The sequence below is a fragment of the Chamaea fasciata genome, unplaced genomic scaffold, assembly GCF_029207755.1.
Source record: "Chamaea fasciata isolate MVZ Bird 193981 ecotype frontalis unplaced genomic scaffold, bChaFas1.0.hap1 SCAF_9, whole genome shotgun sequence".
Classification (NCBI taxonomy): Eukaryota; Metazoa; Chordata; class Aves; order Passeriformes; family Sylviidae; genus Chamaea; species Chamaea fasciata.
The window spans coordinates 16906050-16927924 of NW_027094094.1; the positions used below are offsets into that span (position 1 = coordinate 16906050).

The 21875-nt window shown below is 42.0% G+C and overlaps 2 protein-coding genes across 2 annotated transcripts; one reads left to right on the plus strand and one right to left on the minus strand.

Annotated features, from left to right (window-relative positions):
- Nucleotides 1-268: 268 nt before the first annotated feature.
- Nucleotides 269-10049, plus strand: SLC16A12 (solute carrier family 16 member 12). Its single transcript, XM_066191244.1, has 6 exons — nt 269-378; nt 2151-2254; nt 3521-3664; nt 6077-6668; nt 7738-7997; nt 9108-10049. The coding sequence occupies exons 1-6, from the start codon at nt 269-271 to the stop codon at nt 9368-9370; spliced, it is 1473 nt and encodes a 490-aa protein (XP_066047341.1). The 3' UTR covers nt 9371-10049.
- A 5345-nt stretch (nt 10050-15394) lies between these two features.
- On the minus strand, nt 15395-19595 carry LOC136293669 (interferon-induced protein with tetratricopeptide repeats 5-like). Its single transcript, XM_066190601.1, is given in 3 exon segments — nt 15395-17353; nt 19464-19498; nt 19500-19595. Coding segments are annotated over 3 exon segments (1539 nt in total). The 5' UTR covers nt 19569-19595; the 3' UTR covers nt 15395-15918.
- Between the last annotated feature and the right edge of the window lie 2280 nt (nt 19596-21875).

The window sequence follows — 21875 nt, forward strand, 5'->3', positions numbered from 1 at the left end:
CCAACAAATGGTTCCAACAAATTTTCCTAACCTTTCTCGTGAAAGAAAACGCTGCGTTTTCTGCAGCAGGTATGCGGCGCCGGGCCGTTCGGGTTACAGCGTGTGCAGTGTCCTGAGGCCGCTCCGCCTGTTTCTCTCCGCAGATGGCCGCCGAGCCCCGCGCCGGGCAGCCCCGGGCCGCCGAGCCGGGCCTGAGGGCCGCCGCCGAGCCGGGCCTGAGGGCCGCCGCCAGCCGCCGCCGCTGAGGCCGCCAGCGGGAGCCGCCGCCATGGCCTCGGCCCGCCGGGCCCGCCACAGCGGCCCGCCCGACGGGGGCTGGGGATGGATGATTGTCGCTGGCTGCTTCCTCGTCACCATCTGCACCAGGGCCGTGACGAGGTAAAGGCACTGCTGCTTGTCTTGCTGGCCTCTTTGTGGTATTAGTTTTTTTTTGGTGTTTTTTTTTTTTTTTTTTTCTTTTTTTCTTTTTTTTCTTTTTCCGCCCTGGGTAAAGGGTTTGGGATCTCCCCTGATGTCCTACAGCTGACAGGGTTATTCTGGTTAGGTACAGACTCTCTCCTGCTGCATTTTCCAAGGCTTCCTGAAACCCCCAAGGCTGTGGGGACAACCAAGGGATTATGAGCCCGCTGGCTTTAGTCTCACCTCCTCTGACAGCAGCTCTGGCTTTCAGCACCCGCTCCTTGATTTCTTACAGAGTCAAGGCCTGGGGCAGGTAGCGCTATTTCAGGCTGTGGTGGTTTGGCTGGGGAGGGAGGAATCATGCAGGGTCTCTTTGGGTTCACTGTGCCCCTCTGACCCCACAGCCATGCTCATTTTTGCCCGTCCCAGTGAATTAGTGTGACTCCCGAGTCAAGGTGAAAAGCGTGTAAATACCCCCTTCACCTACTGCGAGCATTTCAGGTGCTGTCCTGCCTGAGAAGGTCCTAGCTCTAGAGAGGAGACCCCTCTCTACACCCTTCTGGTATCCAAAATATGCAGAAAATATTTTCTCAAAAATATAAAGAACAGGACTAGACTGCTGCCTTGCATAAATATAATGCAATCTGGGATGAGACTGCTTTTACAGTGACTTTGATGTCAACTGGAGATACAGGAGCCTGGTGTGTGTGAACATGGAAAATTTAGCTATATTAAGCAGAGAGATAAGCACCCTGGTACGCGAGAGAAACTGAAAGAGTGTCTTGTTGGACAGTCAGTATAATGCAAATACAGTGTTTCCTACCTAAAATTATTATTTCTTTTAAAATAAAGCTCCCAGGTGTAAGTCTTTAGGGATCTAGGATCTTGGAGTCAAAACAGAAGTGGATAGAAACACACAGTATTAGTTAATGCATACAAATGTACCAATTCCATAATTACAGCAGAGAATTCCTAGTGGATTTAATTCTTTGTTCATGTGTGCAATGTGTTACATCCCGGATATCATCTAATGGCTGGCACACATTAGACTATATAGAAGAGTGAAGTGTGTGCAAGAAAAAAAACTGAAGAAAGTGGTCATTCATTGATTTGGGAAAAAGAGAAGGGGAAAAGGCCTCTCTTGTTGATCCAGAAAAGAGAATGCAATTATGCAGCCTTTTAATCTGTTCCACTGCAGGGACATGTTGAACAGCAACAATTGTTAGACTGAGCAAAGTAACCTCTCCTGGAAATACTTTATTAAACTTCTGGAAGGTACACAGCTCTTGCTGTATTTTGATGCTCTGTTGGTGAGGAGTTGCTTTGCTCTTGTCCATCCATGAACACAGAGCTGCAGGTGGTGTTTGCTCTGCAGGTGTTATAGTGACCCTACCCCTCGCAGTTTGTGTGAATGTGGAATAGTGAGCAACAAGGTCAGTGAAGAACTGTGAAGTCAAGGCTTTGTGTGCCAGAGAAGCAACATCATCATATGGGCTATAAGTTGCTGGTGAGAATTAGTAATTTCAATTTCCTTTTAATTCAAAATGCTATGAGTTATAAAAACTCTAGAAGCAGATACCTCAGCATGAAACATGTGATATTATAATGTTCATTACTACAATTTTGATTTTCCTGAGAGCTGGAGAGAATCTTCAAGTGGGTACTTTTTATACCTGAAGAGTGAGACCAGCGTTTTCCATGAGGCAAATATTCCATGTTTAACAGATGGATGTTCATGTTTTCTGTCCTAGGTGCATCTCCATTTTTTTTGTGGAGTTCCAGGCATATTTTGGGCAGGATTATGCCAGAACTGCTTGGATCCACTCCATTGTTGATTGTGCTACGATGCTTTGTGGTGTGTATTACCCTTTTAAGATAATGTGGCTGCTTTTGCATTGGCTCCATCTGGTTTTAGCATGCTCACAAGCTGGTGGAGTCAGCTGGGAAAGAGTGATACTGGGGGATCTCTGGGATATGGAATATCTGAGCTGCTTCCCCCAACACAGTTGTGCAAGGGAGTGTCTTCATACTACAGAAAAGAAGCAGAACTTTGTTTTGTGAAATGATCTAATTTTTCAGAAATGTACTTTTTTTGAGGTCTATTGGGACACCTCATGTTTGAGAGCTATTAACTGAGCAGTTGTTTCTTTTGCCTTTTGATTGAAGTCGTATTTGAGATGTAGCACAGGATGTACATCTTGCCTCCAGACCAAGTCACAACCATCCTCCTTTTATCAAAAGTGTATATTTACAAGTAGTCTTCTCTCTTGAAAGAAAATTTGATATTATTAAAAATCATGTGCATCAACACAGCAGTTATACTGAATTTCTCATGGATTTGCTTTAAAGCTGTACGGCTTTAAATCCATGTCCTAGTCCTGTAGAAGAGGTTAATCCATAAGAATTGCTAGAAAGGCAGAGGGCAGAGCTAGAATGAGATGCAGAAATTCCCCTGTGACAGCCAGGTTGCATCTTGGCCAAAAGAGACAATTAAGGGTAATTTTGCCCTGGTATTGCAGGTAGTAGAGGGGGGAGAGGGCTGGTGATGACATCCCATGATAGAAGAAGGGTGATCTGGGAGACACCAGTGTTTGAAGAAGTGCTGGAGAAGTGCAGGAGAAGGGTATAAGCCCTGGAGATTGTCCGAAAGATGTGAGACCCCTCCAGTTTGGGTATTACCCAGATCCCACAAGGCCAGGTAGCTGTGAGGAAGGACACCTAAAGTTTCTGAGGGTCGAAGTGCAAATTCCAGGTGGGCAAAAGTCTGAGTGTTGTAAGCATGGAGTAACGAACAGTGCAGGCTGTTGCTGTGGCCTGTCTTGACCCCTTGACTCTGCAGATGAGCTGTGTTCTATAGTAACTTTGATCTACAGAAATTGCTGTTGAGAAAGCTTCTGTAAGATTCAAGTTTATCCTGACTTTCAGGAAAATTTCTTTTAGAAATTTTCGTCTTTATATTTGGTGCTCATCCCATTACGACAGAGGTATGTTGGAAGACCAGTCGTCGCTGCAAATACCCTTTGCTCCAGCTTCCTCCTGCTTCCTTTGCATGTATAACTGTTGCAGTGAACTGTGTGTGAGAACCTGCCATTAACTACCAGCTTTATTTGTTTCCTTGAAGCCCCGCTTGGGAGTTTAATCAGTAATCATGTATCCTGCCAAGTTGGTATCATGCTGGGAGGGCTGCTTGCCTCTACTGGACTAATTTTGAGCTCATTCGCCACCAGCCTGGAACATCTCTACTTATCGTTAGGAGTCCTCACAGGTAGGGATGCATTCAGCCCCTCTGCTGCTGCCAGAACACAAGACAGGATTGCTAAAAATGATGGGTGATCTTTTCTCCATGTCATGTTGACACTGCACTGGTCAAATAGAGATAGTCAGACCTGTTCCGATCATTGTAAAAGAGAGGCTGGCCCAGCGAGAGCTTCAGTGCTGACTGATCTCCCATAACACAAATGCAGCACCCTGCAAAAGCAACTCTTACCTTCTATTAGAAAGAGGACTGTCAATGAAGTTCTGAAATTATGGGAGGTCAGGAAGGACTGCTGTTGCAGTTGATATACCTGAAAAGGTTTCCCTGTTTTGTCAGGGATTTGGGAGGAGTTTATTATAGCAGAAGTTCTAGACTGTCCTAATATATTTGCATATTTGGAAAAAAAGTTTAAATCAAAACATAAATGTAAGTAAGAGGTAGAGGAGCTCTTGGTGGATACCAGGTACCTCAGCCGTATGCCTTACTTTTGTCTGCATTACATTCCAGTTGAAAAGCAAAAAAATTGCTGGTTGGTAGTCTTGCTGTACCAGCTCCTTCATTTTTGCTCAGGTATGGTGAAAACAAATCTTTGCTCTGTCCTATCTGCCTGTGTTTGTTGTGCACAGTGGAACTTGAGAGGGGCCCGTGGTCACACTGGCATTCCTTCCTCATTAATACTGACCTGGTAGCCACGGTGATATAAGACCTTGTACTTGGTCCCCTGGAGTTTAGTAATGAGTTGGTGGAATTACTGCAGTTCACATGCTGCTAACAGCTTATTTGTTTAAAAAAAAATCCTTATTTTAGTGCATGTTGCTCCTGTATTACGACGTTAATCTTTGACAAATGTGTTCATAACAATAAAAGGGCTTCTTGTAACTTGAGGGACTGTGCTGCATACCATGCTAATACTTCTGAGGCTTCCTTAGTGGCAGCTGCTGTGAATACCAAGGTGCAAAGGCAGTTACAATTTGTACGTGGAGTAGTAAAGAACCAAGTTCATTACAAGCAGTGAACTTTTAGTCTGTGGGAACTGATTAACAGGGAGGTGAACTATTGGTAAAGGCTAGATGCGGTGCCCCCAACCCAGAGAGCAGATGGGATCACAACAAGTGAATGTCTAAGTCCATAAAAGCAGCAGGACTTGAAACCAAAGAGTGAAGCAGAGGTAAGATTGGGGAGTGTCAATAAGTAGCAGAGTTCCTTCTAAGAGGTATGAAAATGATTTCAGCACTAAACTTTCCACTTTTCACAGGACATTTGTTGGCTTTTTTGAGACCTATTTCCCCCTGCCAACTCACTAAGAAACAAATAATGGTGTGTATGCCTAATAGAGTATGATTTTCATAGCTCTTGAGTGATGATGTGTGGCTGAGGGCTGCTCCTCTGGCTCTGTTGCCTGTACAGGTCCAACCCCAGCTCAATGCCCTGCTTCTCCCCTCGCCTCCTGAGGGGTGCCAGACTGGGCACCTCCTGCCCAGAGTCCCTCTAATCCTCTTATTGCATCCTGGCAGGTTTAGAGCCGGCCCTGCACAGTGTGGCCTTTGAGGAGGATGTGGCAAGCCGGTTACAGCACTGAGGACTGTTTTATCCTCTGTCTGCAAGCTCTGCCAAAGGCACTGGGGACTGTTTTACCCTCAATATAGGACATGCTCCAAAACCCTAGTCAGGAACTCATTTCTACTGCTGGTTCAGAAATACGTATTTTAGTGTTCGGGCAACCACTTGATGATTAAAACCTGCTCTCTGATTCTGCAGCAGAGGCCACAATCTTTTTCTCCGTCCAGGAGATGAATCTTATTTGTTTACTCAACTGGATCTGGCTTTCTGAGGCTTTCCTCCCCTCTTCACTTGTACGCAGGGATTTAAAATGGTTGAGACTCCAAGCAGCTGTTGCAAGGAGCTTGTTTAGTGGACCAAGAGAGATTTATTTTAGAATATCAGTAACAGAGACAGGCTCTTTGTACTGTGTTTCAGAGACCTGAAAATTAATGTTCAGGATTTCAACAGACCATATCACAAAGTGGTGTCTCATCAGGACAGCGTGTCCAGTGCTAGCATTGGTGCAGACCCTGGGGCAAGACCTCATCTTGCATGCAGGAGAGGCTGGCACACCAGTTCTCTCATATTTAGTGATCATCTTTGTTCTTGTTATGAAGTGAACCCCATCACTCCTGTCTGAGTCTTAGTATTGTGGATTAATGGTCATCAGTCAGGTTTGTCAAGTCAGTGACCCTGCCAGTGGAAGAAAGACGTCATCCTAGTTTCTCATCATCACACTCAGACTGGGCTGCATGATACAGAATCAGAAAAAACTTTCTATTCATTTGAATTAATGAAAATACATCATGTGGTTTGATTTAATATGTTCCATATGTCATGCTTGGTATTAAGCCATCTGCACTTTGCTTTCTCTTCTAGGACTTGGGTTTGCACTTTGTTATTCTCCAGCCATTGCGATGGTGGGCAAATACTTCAACAAAAGGAAAGCACTGGCGTATGGAATAGCCATGTCAGGAAGTGGAATTGGTACCTTCATCCTGGCCCCTGTGGTCCAGCTCTTAATTGAGCAGTTTTCCTGGCAAGGAGCTTTGCTCATCCTGGGAGGTTTTGTTTTAAACCTCTGTGTCTGTGGTGCCTTGATGCGGCCTATTTCTCTTAAGGAGGATTGTAAAACTGCTCCTGAGTTTCTTGAACAGAACTATGTCCCTGAAACCGAGAAACAGGACTTAAAGCAAATGTCCCTCTGTTCACCTTTGATCAAATTATGGCCTCATGAATGTTTATGCCACTGTTCATGGAAGGAATATGACTTTTTGCTGATGCCAGGCTTCATGGTGCTGGCAGTGTCAATTTTATTTATGGCATATGGCTGCAGCCCTCTTTTTGTCTACCTAGTGCCTTATGCTTTGAGTGTTGGAGTGAGTCATCACCAGGCTGCCTTCCTCATGTCCATACTTGGTGTCATAGACATCATTGGTAACATCACCTTTGGATGGCTCACAGACAGAAGGTAAGGGCTTCTGGCTGATCAAGGGTAAGCTTTAGCTGGTGGGAGGCAAGCGAGGTATAATACATATAAAAGTTTACGTTATGGACTCTTTCTGTAGCATGTGTAACCTAAAAAAACCCCAACAACAGAGTCTAACTTTCAGAAGTGGTTGCTATTTAATCTTTTTGTCTCTTCTGAGTTTGTTCAATTCTTCTGGCTTAGTTTCTTTTTTCCCTGAAAAAATGATGTGTTTGTATGTTTGATAGTGGAAATTAAACCCCTTGCCTGAGGTATGTTGAGTGTGATTCTCTGTATCTATTTCATAGGGGATTTCACCCTGCTTCCTCTGCCTTTCAATCTCTTCTGTGCTGCTGGGGAGGCACAGAAGTTATGGAAGAGGGTCCAGGGTCTGGCCCAATATTGTTTGGCACATACTAGGAAGGACTGACTGAAAATTGTTATACATTTTCCCTTATGTAAGAACTCACTGTGTTTTGTGAGCTCAGCTCACTCCCAATGTCAGTGTACAGCAACTGTAACATCAGTAGATACTGGCCAAATTAACAAGGATTTTGATTCCAAAGGATGCATTCTTTGCACTTATTTAGTTTGTGGGAAAAATCAATTATTGATTTTGTGGAGCAGGAAGGAAGGGAATTGACATCTCACACTAACTCGCATATAAGGGCTGACAGGAAAGGTGACAGCTAAGAGAGGTATACTGCAATATTTCATGCATAACGCTGGGAGCACCTTGCTGAGCTGGGATGTAAAGCACAATGAAATACAGCTTTGAATATTGAAACTTCAGGGGACTGCAAAATCCTGGCAGCAGGGTTCTGTCCCTAGGAATATCCTGAAGAACACTGCAGGCAGCATGGCTGCTGCTGGCCAGATGTTTCTGCAACTGTAGGTGGGCAGCTTTCCCTGCCTGGGCTCATCTGCTGAGTGAAGACTTGTGTAAGGAAATGGACTTAAATTTGAGCTATAGAAAAAGGAGAGAGAGACTGAGGCACTGCATGCCAGGACGTAGAAGCTGAGATACTGGTTTCAGTGATAATATTTTTCTTTTCTGTTTTGAAATTGGCAGGTGTCTGAAGAAGCATCGATACTTTTGCTACCTCTTTGCTGTGGGAATGGATGGCCTCTGTTGTCTTTTCCTGCCAGTTCTCCAAAGCTTCCCCTTGCTTGTGCCTTTCTCATTTACCTTTGGCTACTTTGACGGAGCCTATGTAACGCTGATCCCTGTCATGACAGCAGATGTAGTGGGAACTTCTTTGTTATCATCAGCACTGGGCGTTGTGTATTTTCTTCATGCCATACCATATCTAGTGAGCCCACCTGTGGCAGGTCAGTTTGGCCAAATGACTTACCTGTAACCTTCTCAGTACTTCAGATTAACCTATTGGTGTGATGTAAAAGGGGAGGAAGGACAGCAAATGCACAGTGAGTGTGAAGGTAGTCTCTGGGTAGAGGAATAACACACCTGGACATTCATAAGTCTTTATATCTCCCATCCTTGTCTCAGTGGGATGATTTCTACGTATAGAGTGAGATGAAATTTAAAAACCAAACCAGTATGGAATGGGATTCTAAGATCTGTTACATCACCACTCCATGTAGTTTAGAAACTGTGCAAGTAGAAGGAGTAAAATATTTCACTGTGAAATTATATGATTTTGTAAAATCTAAATCTCTCAGAAGAGTTTAATTCCAAGATTTTTTTTATTTTTATTTATTTTTTTTTTTTTTAAATGTGGAAGACATGATCTTTTAGTTTCTACATTGCTACAACAAGTGGGTGAGTCAGCTCCACTCCTGTTTGGTCATAAGCTCATCCCTGTAATATCTAACTATCATTTTTCCCATCTGTACCATTACAGTGAAGCAAGGATGAGAGCTGTACCCTTATTATTCTTTAGAAAGCACTTGACACAAATTTTAATATTGTGGAAGGTCTGAGATCTTTTTCAAACAACCAAGCTTGCATATTTTATCTGATGTTTGCATCAACTCCCAATTAATCACGGCTCCTGAAGCTTTTAATTTTCCATAGCAAAAATTATTGCAAAACAGAATTGTTTTAAGTGAAGCACGAGCGTGGGCAGAGCTCAATAAATGTTTCTGCATGAAGATCTTAGAGCCCTCTAAGCCTCTAAAGACTGCCTGTTAAATCCATGCAGTTGGAAGATGTTTATTTAATAGTGTGATGATGACTGCTCTGCCTTTTCTTGTGGGTTTGACCTCCAGACAAAAGGCCATAAAGATATTATTTACCTGCTGAGAATAAATCCCTCTCTGCCCCAGGATGTAAAAGTATAGTGATGGTGATATAAGCCTGTATTGTTTGATTGCATTTATAAGTGATAACTCCAAAAGTTTATAACTGGGTCACAGGAATTGTAAACTATCCACCAGAATACTGGTGGACCTCTAAAATAATTTTTTTTTCCCCTACAGGTTGGCTTGTGGACACAACTGGCAGCTATACTGCATCATTTCTTCTGTGTGGATTTTCTATGATATTTAGTTCAGCACTGTTGTGCTTTGCGAGATTAGCAAAGAAAATCAAAAGAACGGGTTTGCGGTCCCTTACTAGTAACACAGCCCTGAAACAGCACATCTGGACGAATGGAGCAATAGCTTATTCTGTCACAGCAGAATTAGACCAAAGGGACGTTGAAGTTTTGGCTGTGGATACAAACAGCTACAGCAAGAGGTGACAAGTGCTGTTGAGATTCAGTACGGCACAGCCTGAGCCAGACGTGGCTCTGTGGTGGTACACTGCTGAAGAAACTTCTCCTGTGAAACAAGACATCTCTCATTTAGATTTTTCTGTCGTGTTTAAGTTGGCTTCAATCTACATACAGCAACAGTAATACCAAGTTAAGGCAGTAATAGAAGAAAGCTAGACTGAAAAAGGAGTTTGTAGATACAAGTGTTCACAGATTTATTTGAAATGCAATGTTGACTGCACAGGTGTCAGTCACCAAAGCTGAACAATAACATTTACATTTAAAAATATTATTAATGAAACAAGATTTTTCATTTTGTGGTCTAGTATGTTTCAATGGACTAATCACAAACACCACAAAAAAATCTCTACATTTATCAATCTGCATGAAACTCTGCCAATGAGTGTTTCAAATGCCAAAGTCATCTGTTTGTTTTGCTTTTGTTTGTTGTTTGTTTTTGTTTTTTTAAAGAGAATCTGGCAGGAAACTGATTTATGCTGAAAGTATCTCTGGAGCAACTTTAATTTTTACAATGTGCCTGAACTTTGTACATACATTGCAACTTTATTACAAATATGGTTTTAGACCTGCTTTCCCATGTGCTCTGTAGCAAGTTTTACTTTTTTTCTCTTCTGACCGTTAAAATTTGAATTTCTAAACATTGACATTCTGAGTATGATCTTTCAGCTGATCCTTGTCTTGGACGGTGGAGAATGGGCTGTGGTGGCTCTACTGTCTGAAGAGGACTAAATTTGTGTCATGGGACCAGGCATGCTGATAGACAAATGTGCTTTAACTGCATTAATTGGAAGAAGCCCAAAGGCAGCCCAAGAGGCCAGAGAAGCTCCTGTGTTTTCAAACACAGAGCCTCTTCCTCTTGTAAAATCAGCACCCATTAGAGAACTTTTAGAGTCCATTCAACCAGATGGATAAGAGATTGCCCACCCCACAGGCTGATAGTGGAGAGGATGTTGGCAGAATTGTTTCTGTGTCTTGCAGTGGCCAGTCTGTCTCTTTTCAGACCCAGAAGCTGCATCTTCAGGTGGTGCCAATTGCTCATTTGTACCATCTGAAGAGCTCTCAGGTCCCTTTTCCTTGATGGCCAGAACACAAGAGCTGTGACTTGCTGACAGCTTCCTGTTACTCGTGTGAGGAATGTACTCCAGTTGGCTGCTGCACAGATAGTGAATGTAACTGCTGGAGTAAGTTACTGATGTGATGGTCTAATAAATATTGGGAATTTCTAAATTTCCAGAGTGAAGACATTGTCAGCAATGGAAAATTTCACATTCCCTAATAGTTTTAGTGTTTTGATGCTGTATCAAGTTGTATTCTGTTCATTAACACATTGATCAGAATCCAAATAATTTTCATTTACACTGAACTACTAGTTTTGTTAGTCTGCAGTGTGTTCAATGACTGCTCATGGTGTCCTTTTCCACTCTGTGCCTTGGAAGTGAAAGCAACAGACTGATGTTCACCAATTTGATTTAGAGCAAGAGTACAACCATAGGAGTATAATGCATTTATATATACACACACATATATGTATGAATAGCATATGTATCAAGTAGTTTTATTATCCAAGTGTGTTTCAAATACAACATATTAAAATTGTTTGTGTTTAAATGAAGCATTTCTTGCTGTCCTGCTTCAGGAATGTAGTCAGAGCCAGTAGCATGATCTATGTGCACAGACCATAGAATGAGCAACAACAGTGCAAAATCTTAAAGTCCATGACATAACTTTTCTTCAGCGCAGCATGAAAACTGAGTCTTGGGCCCTGGTTTAGTTTTTAACATATATTTGGAAAAAAATACAAAAATTATCCATGGGTGTTTCTTAATGAGTTGGGGAAAATATACACATTTGGAAAAGAATTAATTGGTTTTATTAATTAGTACTGATGAAGATAATGTTTTAGATCTTAATATAATATTTTAATGTTAAAAATAAGTGAGAATGGTGTGGTCAACAAAAATATAATTTATTTTGAACAAGTTATAAATTAGCACTGTAAATATTTTTACTAAAATGTAATTACTTGGTTTACCACATCACGACATGTCACCAGTTGTTCATGTCATGTTGTTCATGCATATTGTAAAAGCCTCTAGGAATAATGCTATATGCATTTTAATCATTGTAAATGATACTGTGTAATACACTATTAACATTTTTTATTATTTCAAGTTTTTTTTCATAGGCTTTTCCCTTTATGTTTTTTAAGCAGTACTTCTTGTTTTAAATATCTTATTTTGCAGCAAACATTCAACTGGTTTCATCCAGAGAACTTTTTATAGAAAATGGTAAAATTCTTTCAGGGCTTTCCACCACTGTTTCTGCTCTGACTTAAGTCAATGGAGAAAAGCTTATATACTGGAACAAAGACTTTTGCGCATAAAACACACTGTGAAAAATCAGCCCTGTCATGAAGGCCCCCACTAAGAAACAGAAGGAAGGAAGCCTAGCAGGAAATGACCTGCAAGTGGAAGAAGTGGGAATAAAATCCAGGCTGGTGAAGCCTCATGCTAAACTTCTAGGTCCTGCTTCACATACCCCAGGCTGAGAAGGTCACCTTCATCCTGCCACGTGAAATATTTCAGGCAATACATTATAGAAACCTCTGGCTTACAATAGTTTTAAAGAATGATTTGTTGTATAGGCAATATGTTTTTTCAGAGATCATTATATTTAGGCTGTCCTCTGTGGAGGACATTTCCTGGCATGGCTCAGTAAGGGAATAAGCCAAGATAGCCAAGTTCACTGTGAACAATTTGCCAGATGAATACTGCATGTTTGAGGATTTAGGGGTCTTTTCCACCCTTAATGATCCTGTAATTCTATGTTCCCAACAGCCCTGATGGACACAAGCATTGAAGGATTTGAGCTCGGCTGGAGCACTGCACTGCTGAGCCTGTCTGGCTTCCCAGGTCAGTGTGGTGGGACCTGACTTGGGGTAACATCTGTCCAACACAGATTCTACCTCAGATGGATCCTACCTGGGATTATGATCTGTTCTGTGCAGTGGATGGAAATTCGGTGTAAGTAAGTGAAACTGCTTACAGCTGCTGAAGTTATCCCATCTATCTCCATTCCATGAGGTTTGAAATGGGGAAATAATAATTCTTTTGAAATTATTTATATTCTAGTGATAATCTGGAACATCTAATAAATTGTACCTTGGAAAATTGTGTGAAAACAACATTGGAAAAGTCAAGGACCTTCTGTTGAAAAATGACTCTTTTTTTCAGAAAAAGCATTCCTGAAACATTCCTGTCAACTTGGATAATAATTTATCTCCTGAAAGACAAAGGTTGTGTCTTTTGTCATATACTAATATGATGGATGTATTTTATATTGCACAACAATGCCTTGTTTGCTTTCTAAAGTATTACAAATTTATGTGAGAAGAAAGAGCTTGTTTAACTTAAAATGTAACACTACTTCATGATCAGCATGGCAAACTCCTTATTGGGGTCTGCCTCAATAAATAATACCTTTTTCTCAGTGATTATTCTGGTGTATTTCAGTAAAATTTTCTGTAGAAAGTGCTTTTGGCTCATAAATTGATACTTCAGTACTTCACTCATTTTTTTTTTTTCCCCGACAATGCTAGTATCAGTTTCAGTGATGTATTCATACTTGGGTGTGAATTGGGAGGTGTGCAGTCGAGCCTCTGTGCAGTTCTAGTTTTGCCCAATGGATTTGGACTCTCTAAAATGTGTATTTCGTCTACCTCCCAAAGCTCGAGCTTAACCTGCTCCCCCTATCGGCATGCCAGGCAATGCAGCAGCACCACCCTGTGGGAAATAACGTTTTTCCTCATCTACAAGACAGGCAAAATCCAGAAGGTTGTGTTTGCACAGAGCATCCCCAGGTAGTACTGCGGTCCAGAGCAGTCCTCCAGAGTACAAAGGAGGTGAAGCACAACAAATACACTATTTGCATCACTATATCTCACAGTCAGTTCCTTCACTGTGCAGATAGAGCTGCTATGACTCTTCATAAAAATTCAGGCTCATATATTTTTTTTTTTCAAAACAATTTATAGCTTATCCTTATTTCTTCAAGATTCTTTTTTCAGGAGACATCCTGGTGGCAGTGTAGATGGGAGAATGAATGTGCCACTATGGCTTCGAGAACCCGCACCACCTCTTCCTCAAATTCTTCCCTGCTGCCCTCCACCCTCTATGCCCTCAGCAGAGTTTAGATAGCAATGATGCTGAGCTTAGAAGCCCTCAAGATTCACCAAGGCAGTGAGGTTGTCTAACAGACTCTTTTGTCCCCATAGCTGGGCACACCAATGTAGTGTCACCGGTTCCTGACTTTGCTCCCACTGTTGTTCCAGCCAGCTTTCAGGAACGGTGTGCCAGAACTGTTCCCAGTCCTTCCTGTTCTCTCTCCTCACCACTCCTTCCCTAGGTACGGTAGTAAGAGAGCAAGTGGCAGGTGGCTGGGAAACATGGGTGTATTTTGCTCCAGGTCTTTCTTAGGAAGGGGGTGTTTGCAGTTATGTACACTTGGTTGCTTTTGCTCTGTTATGAAAGATTCTCTGAAGGAGAGCTGAGAAAGGAGAGGTTTATCGATATTTTGTGACCTGGCATTGGTGTTACGCACTCCTTCACATCTTGTCATCCTGTCTGTACAGGGGTGCTGTTGTGGGTGCAGGAATGCTCCAGAATGGCTAGAAACTCATGTGCACATCCTTCCTGATGGGCTCTATCACTAGTGTGCTTCATGCTACACTAGTGGCTAGGGCTCAGAAGTGTTTTGGAAGTAGAGCATAAGTTTCCCCTGAGTACTATTATGGAAGTCTAGGGACCTGAGGTACCTTTAGATTAGAGTGACAAAAACTTTCCTCCCACAGGCCTTTGCAGCCACATGTTAATATTTCTTGGGTTTTGTTGTTCTATTGGTTTGTTAAGTTTGTATCAGCCTGTTCAGCCCCCGTTCAGCATATATCCACACCTCCCAGAATGTTCTTCCTTCCCTTGGACCCCACTGGGTTATTTTTGCCACAGTACCCCACCCCTGTGATCCTATTAGTCCCCCTGGCTCCTGGCCACCCCTCTGCACCATTTTTCCCCATCCCTGTTGGACCCTGACCTTCAAGACCACCCATTTTCTCTGCTATATAACCCTGGATCCTTGGTCCCATTTTGGCTCTGGTCCCTGGAACACATTGGAGGCTGTCCGCACGATGCATGCCCCGACAATAACCAGCGCTTGGATTTCCAAACAGGATCCTGTCTCCTCACCTTCATCATCAGCCCTTTGTTAGCAGAGTGCTCCGGGCCTGGAGGTGCAGGGACACACTGTTGCACGATGCAGCATGCTATGGTCTATCAAACAAAGGTACAGTACTGGGGAATTAGGCTAGGATGTTGCAAAGAATATTGAAATTTAGTTGGATATCTGAAGACAATCACCTTGTCAACCCACTCTGTCATTTCAGCCCTTTCTTCCATTCATGAAGACCCTGTGGGCACCTACCCCTTTTTCCACACGCCGCTTATATTCCCCTGCCCTACTCTGTGGCACTCACACAACTCTGCTCTGGCTGTGCTCTGCCCTCTATATCCAGTTCAGGCCATTTCTTGTGTGTGTTTTCTATCCCTGGCCTGTTTCACAAGCATGGCCACAGCCATCTCTTTGGCATCTCAAAGGCTGCCTTCCTCTCCAGATATTTGCTGTTGTGGTTCCTGATAGTGTGTTTTGGGTAAACTAAACAGATGCTGTTTTGTGCACAGTTTAATTCTTTGGCTCAATGCCCCTGGAGCCAGCTTTGCTGAGAGCTCAGGGAATATAAATGGGGCTGTCTCCTCAGCCTTCCATATCCTACCAAAACTCTATCCTTCTTACTTTTTCAAATGGCTATTTCTCTTTACTTAATCTACTAACATGAAGGCTGGTCATCAGAGAGATACCCAGAAGCAACAAGTTGATGGATTCAACAGGCTATAGCAGTTCACAACAGTAATACACTTTTTGTAAGCTTTCCAGTGGACTAGCTAAACAGTGTTTATTTTTCATAATTAAACAGCATACAGGGTAGTAAACTGAACAAGTTTTCAACAAAAGTTTCTTCCACAAAAGATATTTTTGAAATGCTTAAAAGAGCTTCAGAAATTCTATTTATGTATAAGCATGCCCTTCAAGTGTACAAAATACTACAATACGATTCCCTTATCTTTTACTAAGTAGAAGGTAATATTTGATTTCAGCATAGAAGTTCTGTGTTCTACAGACCATCACTTAAATACATTTATACCCATGTTAGCATCGAGTTATATATATAACTATTTTATTTATTATATAGTTATCCAAGCATGCTATCTGTTAATGAATGAACAAATGAGCAATCATTGCAGTTTCTACATTATGACCACCATGAAAGTGATGCCATCTGTGTTCCCTCTGGTCATAATGCCTACCTTCAAATGGAAAAAAAAAACCCAACAAAAAGTTTTGAGAGTCTGTTGAAATGTCCTTGGTTTGGAGGATTTTTTTGGTACATAGGATTTTTGTGAACTTTAGCTTGAGATGGAAAGTTGTAGCTCAACTAATGCATTCTGATACTCTTCATTGTTGGGATCCAAAACAATAGCTTTCTTATAGCATTCAATTGCTTCTTGTTTCTTACCATTTAGTTTATGAACGAGTCCAAGTGTACCAATATATGTGGCATCTCCTAAATCTCTCTTAATTTTCTCTTTCAACAATTTCTCCACAGCTTCACTGCACTTTTTTCTTCCATAGGAATCTTTTTCCATTTTCAGACCTTCTATGTAGTACTTAATGGCATTTGATTCTGACTTCATGTGAAAATGCTGAAAATTGCCATAATTGAAGTAGATATCTTGTTTGTCACCACAGGGAAGATCATTTCTTTGAAGAACTTCCTGAAATATCTCTTCTGCTTCTTCATACCTCTTGCCTAGTGCATATGCATTTGCTAGGTCAGCATAGGCAGCAAAAAATACTGGCTTTTTGTCTATCACTGTTTTAAAATGAAAAATGGCAAGCTGGATGAGATTCTCCACTTCCTCTTGAGGTGTGTATCTTGTCTTTTTCAATTCAATTACCTTGGATCTGTAGCAGAGTCCTAGTTGATGATGCAGAACGACAGACTTTGGTGTCAGTGCTAGGGCCCTCTTCAAAATCTCCACTGCCTTGTTCACGTCTCCTTTCTTTCTGTAAAAATTAGCAGCATGTCGCAGGAAAACAGGAAAGTCAGGGGTTTTCTGCAGTCCTTCTTCAATGTACCTCTCCCCTTCATCACCTCGCTTTAATCGCTGGAGTTTTAATGCAAGTAATGCCAGAATGGTTGTGTCGTTTGGATTCAGTTCTGCTGCCCTCTTCAGGGGCTCAAGGCACGGCAAGATCTCACCACCATACCTCTCAGCACAGTCTTCCAAGCGATACATTGCTATTGCATAGCCAGCATTAAAATCTGGGTTATTGCGCTCACTCTTCAGAGCATTTTCAAAGCAATTCTTTGCCCTCTCAAAGTAATTATTCCCAAAACGTAATAATGCCCAGCCTTGCTCAGCATAGATCTCTGGAAGCTGAATCTTCCCCTGAGCAGTTCTTGAAAGATTTTTGCAGCAGTTTTCCACTTTGCTTACATAAGTTTGAGCTTCTTCATATCTCTGCATGTGGTAATAAATCCAGGCATAATTCCCCCAGGTAACAAGACTTCTCCTGGCAATTTCACCTGGATGATGCTTTTGAATGGCTTCTTCAGCTTTTCTGAGACTTCTCAGGGCTTCCTCATTTGAATTCTTCAGGTGACATACATAGGAGAGTATATTATAATCTCTAATGTTATATTCTACAACGAACTTGATATGATCAAGAATTGTTTCCTCTAGGGCCTCAAGACCCACATGCTTCTTCAGCAAAGTCCATGTAAAATGACATTCTAACTGAAGCAGGGAAGTCTTCAAGGAATCCTTGGAAATGGTACTAGAAGAAATCAAAGAAAAGGCTGTTTATACCCCACTTACATTTTGCTATTCTTGTTTTTAAATAAGGCATGATGTACTTTAAAGGCAGGCAATACCTTACTTGGTGCCCTTAGTCCTCAATACTTCATACAAGCCAAAGCTGTAGGGAGCCCTAGGTCCAAAGTGCTGAATAGTGATTTTAGTAATCCTTCTTGCCAGTGTATGAGGGCACCTCTTACATAGGAGCAGATGCGGATGTCAGTGGAGGGCTGGTCTCTGTAGTAAAGCCTGGGCCTCAGGAACCTATTTCCTGTGCTGGGAACAATTGCTAAAGCCTACCAAAAAGATGTAATTCCAGAAGATTCCCTTAAACTATAAAGAATGTTATTTAGTCCATTTCCTAAACCTTTGTACATGTTATGGTTTGCATTATAAATTTAATTTTGAATTTCCTGCATTTTTAACTCCTTGTATGTTAGATCATAGCACCATTCTTATGTAATGGTTATACTGATTATATGGTTCATGTATTCAGGAATTGGGTCCCAGATCTCACCAGCCTCTCCAATTGCTGGCACTTGGATGTACTGCCCATGAGTATGCAACCCCATTCCACTTGCTGGTACAAACGACACACTCACTCACTAACCCTGTGGCTCCTCAGATGTTGGCTCTGAACATCCAGTGTCTGGTTAGAGAGCTTCTTTCTCTCCCCAGGTGCCTCACCCCTAGACACACACAGTCACACAGCCTTATCAACCAGACCCTGGTGACACAATTGGTTCTTAAATACCCCTTTATCCCTGGTGTAGTTTAAGCCCAGCTGGCAGCTAAGCATGACGCTGCTGCTCACTCATTTTGACCAGCCCCCCACTGGTGGATCAGAGAGGAGAATAGAAAGTAAAAATGGTAGGTTAAGACCAGGATTTAATAATTTTTAATAACTGAAACAAATAACATATAGTAATAGTAAATATTACTAATGATGATAAAAGGAAAAAATAAAAGTCCAAGAAAAAACAAGTGGTGCACAGTACAATTGCTCACTACCTGCTGCTCAATGCCAGACTCTGTCCCTGCACCCCAATCAGCCCCCTTCCAGGTAACTCCCCCAGTTTATATACTGGGCATGATATTCTCTGGTGTGGTATATGCCTTTGGCTAGTTCAGATCACCTGTCCCAGGTGTGCTCTCTCCAGCTTTTTTGTGCACCTCCTCACTGGCAGAGCATGATACACAAAAAAGTCCTTAACTAGGTAGGATAAACAAACTACGAACAAAATGTGAGTTATCCACATAATTGGCACAATGAACCCAAAACACTGTACCAGCTACTGAGAAGAAATTAACTCTGCACCAGATGAAATCAGGACAATCCCTCTGCATCTTTCAACACCTTTTTCTTCCCAAATGGGGCCTGGGAGCCACCAGGGCAGGGTGTTATTTGGGTTTTCCCTGCTACCATTGCCTACCTGTGTCCCTGTGTGAGTGCACAGACTGGCCTTTGTCACACAATCATAGGGACACTTTTACAACACAGAGATGACATTTTAATCCACACTGTGTTTTCCCTTAATAAAAGAAGGAATGACACACAATTCCATTACTGAGGCTTCTTAGTCAAATCATCCTTTCTTAGAAAGACTTTCTTGCTGTCCCTCCTGTAACACCTAGCAGTCTAACAGCCTGTGGGGCACAGCATGTGCTGCTGCTCAACTGCACAATCAAACCTTTTGGATAAAAAAAGGACTGAGTGGAGTGGAAAGATTGCAAAATTATGAGGAGGAAAACCAAGGAAGAATGTCACATACACAGGTTTGAGAGACAGATTACACCTCTTTGGCTGGGCAGCTGGGCTGGGCACCAGCTGGATTTCATCCCCACACTGCATGCACAAAATTTTTCTAACTTTCTGTTCTACTCACAGAGACCCAATCTCATTGAAGAAGCAATAGCATGACAACATTCAAGAGCATCCTTATTTTATTTTTATTCTTCTCTAAATATTCTATTAAAAAAATTCTGTTGTTGGGATGCTCAAAGTCCCTCATGACTTACATTTATGTAAATAATATTTTCCTGTGGCAGAGAGAAAAAAGCATCTTTCAGACGCTGGATTGCTTTCTTACCTCATGGTTTTCCTTCTCTGCTCGCTTGTCTTCAGGCAGCCTCAAAGACAAAGGAGTGCTGCCCACTGTTGTTGTGTCTTCCATTTTATTTGGTCCAGCCCTCATGTGATCTGTGGTGAAATCACTGGGAAACAGAAAGTGAAACTTAGCTTTTCTCTGGGATTGCCGAGGCAGAATAATCAGTCTGCAGAATCGAAATTATTGAGTCACTAAGCTGCTCTTTTTCCAGCCTCTCTCTGTGCCACATATTACTTTGCATCGTGGAGAATGTGGCACAGCTTCTAACGCTCCCAGCATATATTATGTTTAAAGGCAGAGACATCCATGATAAGGAGAATATTTCAGGCTAGTGTGGGCTGACCTGGTTATCATGCATAGGCTGGGGAAGGATCATTTGCTCCTTGTGCCTTTGCTGATGCATCTTTGCACAATCCTGTGCCATTCTGTAGGCTCCTCTTGGTGTTGTGTCACCCCCATAACACAGACACACAAACGCTTATCTCCCCTCTCTGCACTCCTTCATTCTGTACCTCCATACCACGAGGTCTCTGCTGCTGTACCAGGCCTGTGTTTTTCTGCACTATGCCAGTGTCTAAGAGTACTAAATATCCCATCTCTAGGAAATGTTTGTTGCTGCTCTCTACATAAACTCATGACCATCCTTTTGCAAATCAAATTAGATAGAGGCACTCAGTCTGAGAAACTGCTGTCACAGCTGTGCAAAGGAAAACAAAGCTGCAGGCAGCTCAGGGCAAGGTCAAACTGAGCAGACCTTGTAAGCCTTGGTCCCAGGGCCACGCAAAGCCAGTGCAAAGCTTACAGTCTGATGCTGGCAAGAGCAATGCCTGCTACAGGCTACACACATGGCAACAGAGATGGGAATGGCCTGGGGACTGGGGCATCTATGAACAACTCATTGATGCTTAGTTTAGAAAGAATAAAAAACGCTCTGTAAAATTGAATTTGGGGGTAACAAAGACAACCAAGAAATAGATTGTAACATACATAAATGGCAATATATATAGCAAATTCAGATGTAACATGAAGCTGCAGACCATGGAAGAAAAAAAAAAGGTGTAAAAGTGTGTTAGCAAACTTACAAAAATGACTCAAATTGAATCTGGTGAGAGGAAGCAGAAACCACAACCATCAGCATGACAGCAAAGATGTTAGTACGTGGTAACTGTTCTTTTCCCTTCTTTTCCTCTTCCCTTCTTTTCCCTCCTTTCTATCTGCCACCCTTTCCCTCCTTTAAAAAAATCCAACAAACAAGTCTTACATTGTTAGAACTTCTGGCTTCTACAAGAATTTGGAGAGCTTTAGTAACACACACATCCCCACCCACCCACACGTGTGTCTGATTTAAGTTTCTGTTTGTGCGTTTGTATGTTTGTGTGTGTGTGTGTGGAGGCATTGTTGGAGCTGATGTTTCACAGCTCAAGATAAAGGTTAGTACTCTTGAGTAGCATTCAAGATTCTAGCAACCAGGTATTTTATAGGTGATGAAAAGGGGTAGTGGATTGAAAAGGAAAAGGATTTGGGTATTTATTTGGAAAAAAAAAGGTTGTTGGTAGTTACAGAAAAGAAAGTCTTTGTAAGGTTACTGCAATGCCAAAATCAAATGTGGACACTAAAGATTTACTGTGCTACTAAGTATCTATGGGTTTCTTGTCTCTGCTTCTGTCCCCGGCATCTGTTTTCCTTGGCACACTGCTTGGTACATATAGGAAAATGCAGCTATCTTCCTTCTGAAATGCAGAACTTTGCCCTGGCTTCCTTATTTTTTACTCATTTAGCTGCATCTATGTGCTCTGGTTTGACACTATTAAACAAAGTAATGCAGGAAAGTGCTTAAATTAGAACAAGTAAGAGAACAGTTACGCAATGCCTTTCTGCAGCCATCTCTAACTTGCTGGGCACTGCACAGGAAAACTCAGAAATCTCTCTACAGCTCTGCTGCTTTCACTTCAGAGCAAGCTGTAGCTGGGCTGACTGTTTTCAGGGAGAGCTGCACTGCATAGCAACAAATGCAGAAGCTTCTTGGAAAACATGTCCGGAAATGGGCTGGGAACAGCAAATGCATTTGCGTTTAATAAAAAGTCTTTGTTTACTTGAGTGATCTGCACATACAGAAGAATAGGAAATGTCTTCAAACATATCTACACATTTTATGAGAGAAAATTAATATCTGGACATTTCCTTGGAGCTGAAATGGACACATGCTGACAAAGAATTCCCCCCAGAAGCATTAAATCAGGCAAACAATTGCCTGAAATGCAGTTTTTCCTTTTTTAAAGTAATGTAAATGAACTATACCATAGTAAATTACAGGGTCCCTTCACATATTTTATACTGGTTTCCATTTAGCCAAGGTTAGCATATAATTACTATGTTTGACAACAGCAATTGTGG

Bases quoted from the DNA above. Each gene is read 5' to 3' on its own strand.
- SLC16A12 (XM_066191244.1), top strand. From the start codon at position 269: ATGGCCTCGGCCCGCCGGGCCCGCCACAGCGGCCCGCCCGACGGGGGC. The intron at 2,255-3,520 runs GTGTGTATTACC...GTTTCCTTGAAG, and splicing joins TTGTGCTACGATGCTTTGTG to CCCCGCTTGGGAGTTTAATC. The intron at 3,665-6,076 runs GTAGGGATGCAT...TTTCTCTTCTAG, and splicing joins ATCGTTAGGAGTCCTCACAG to GACTTGGGTTTGCACTTTGT.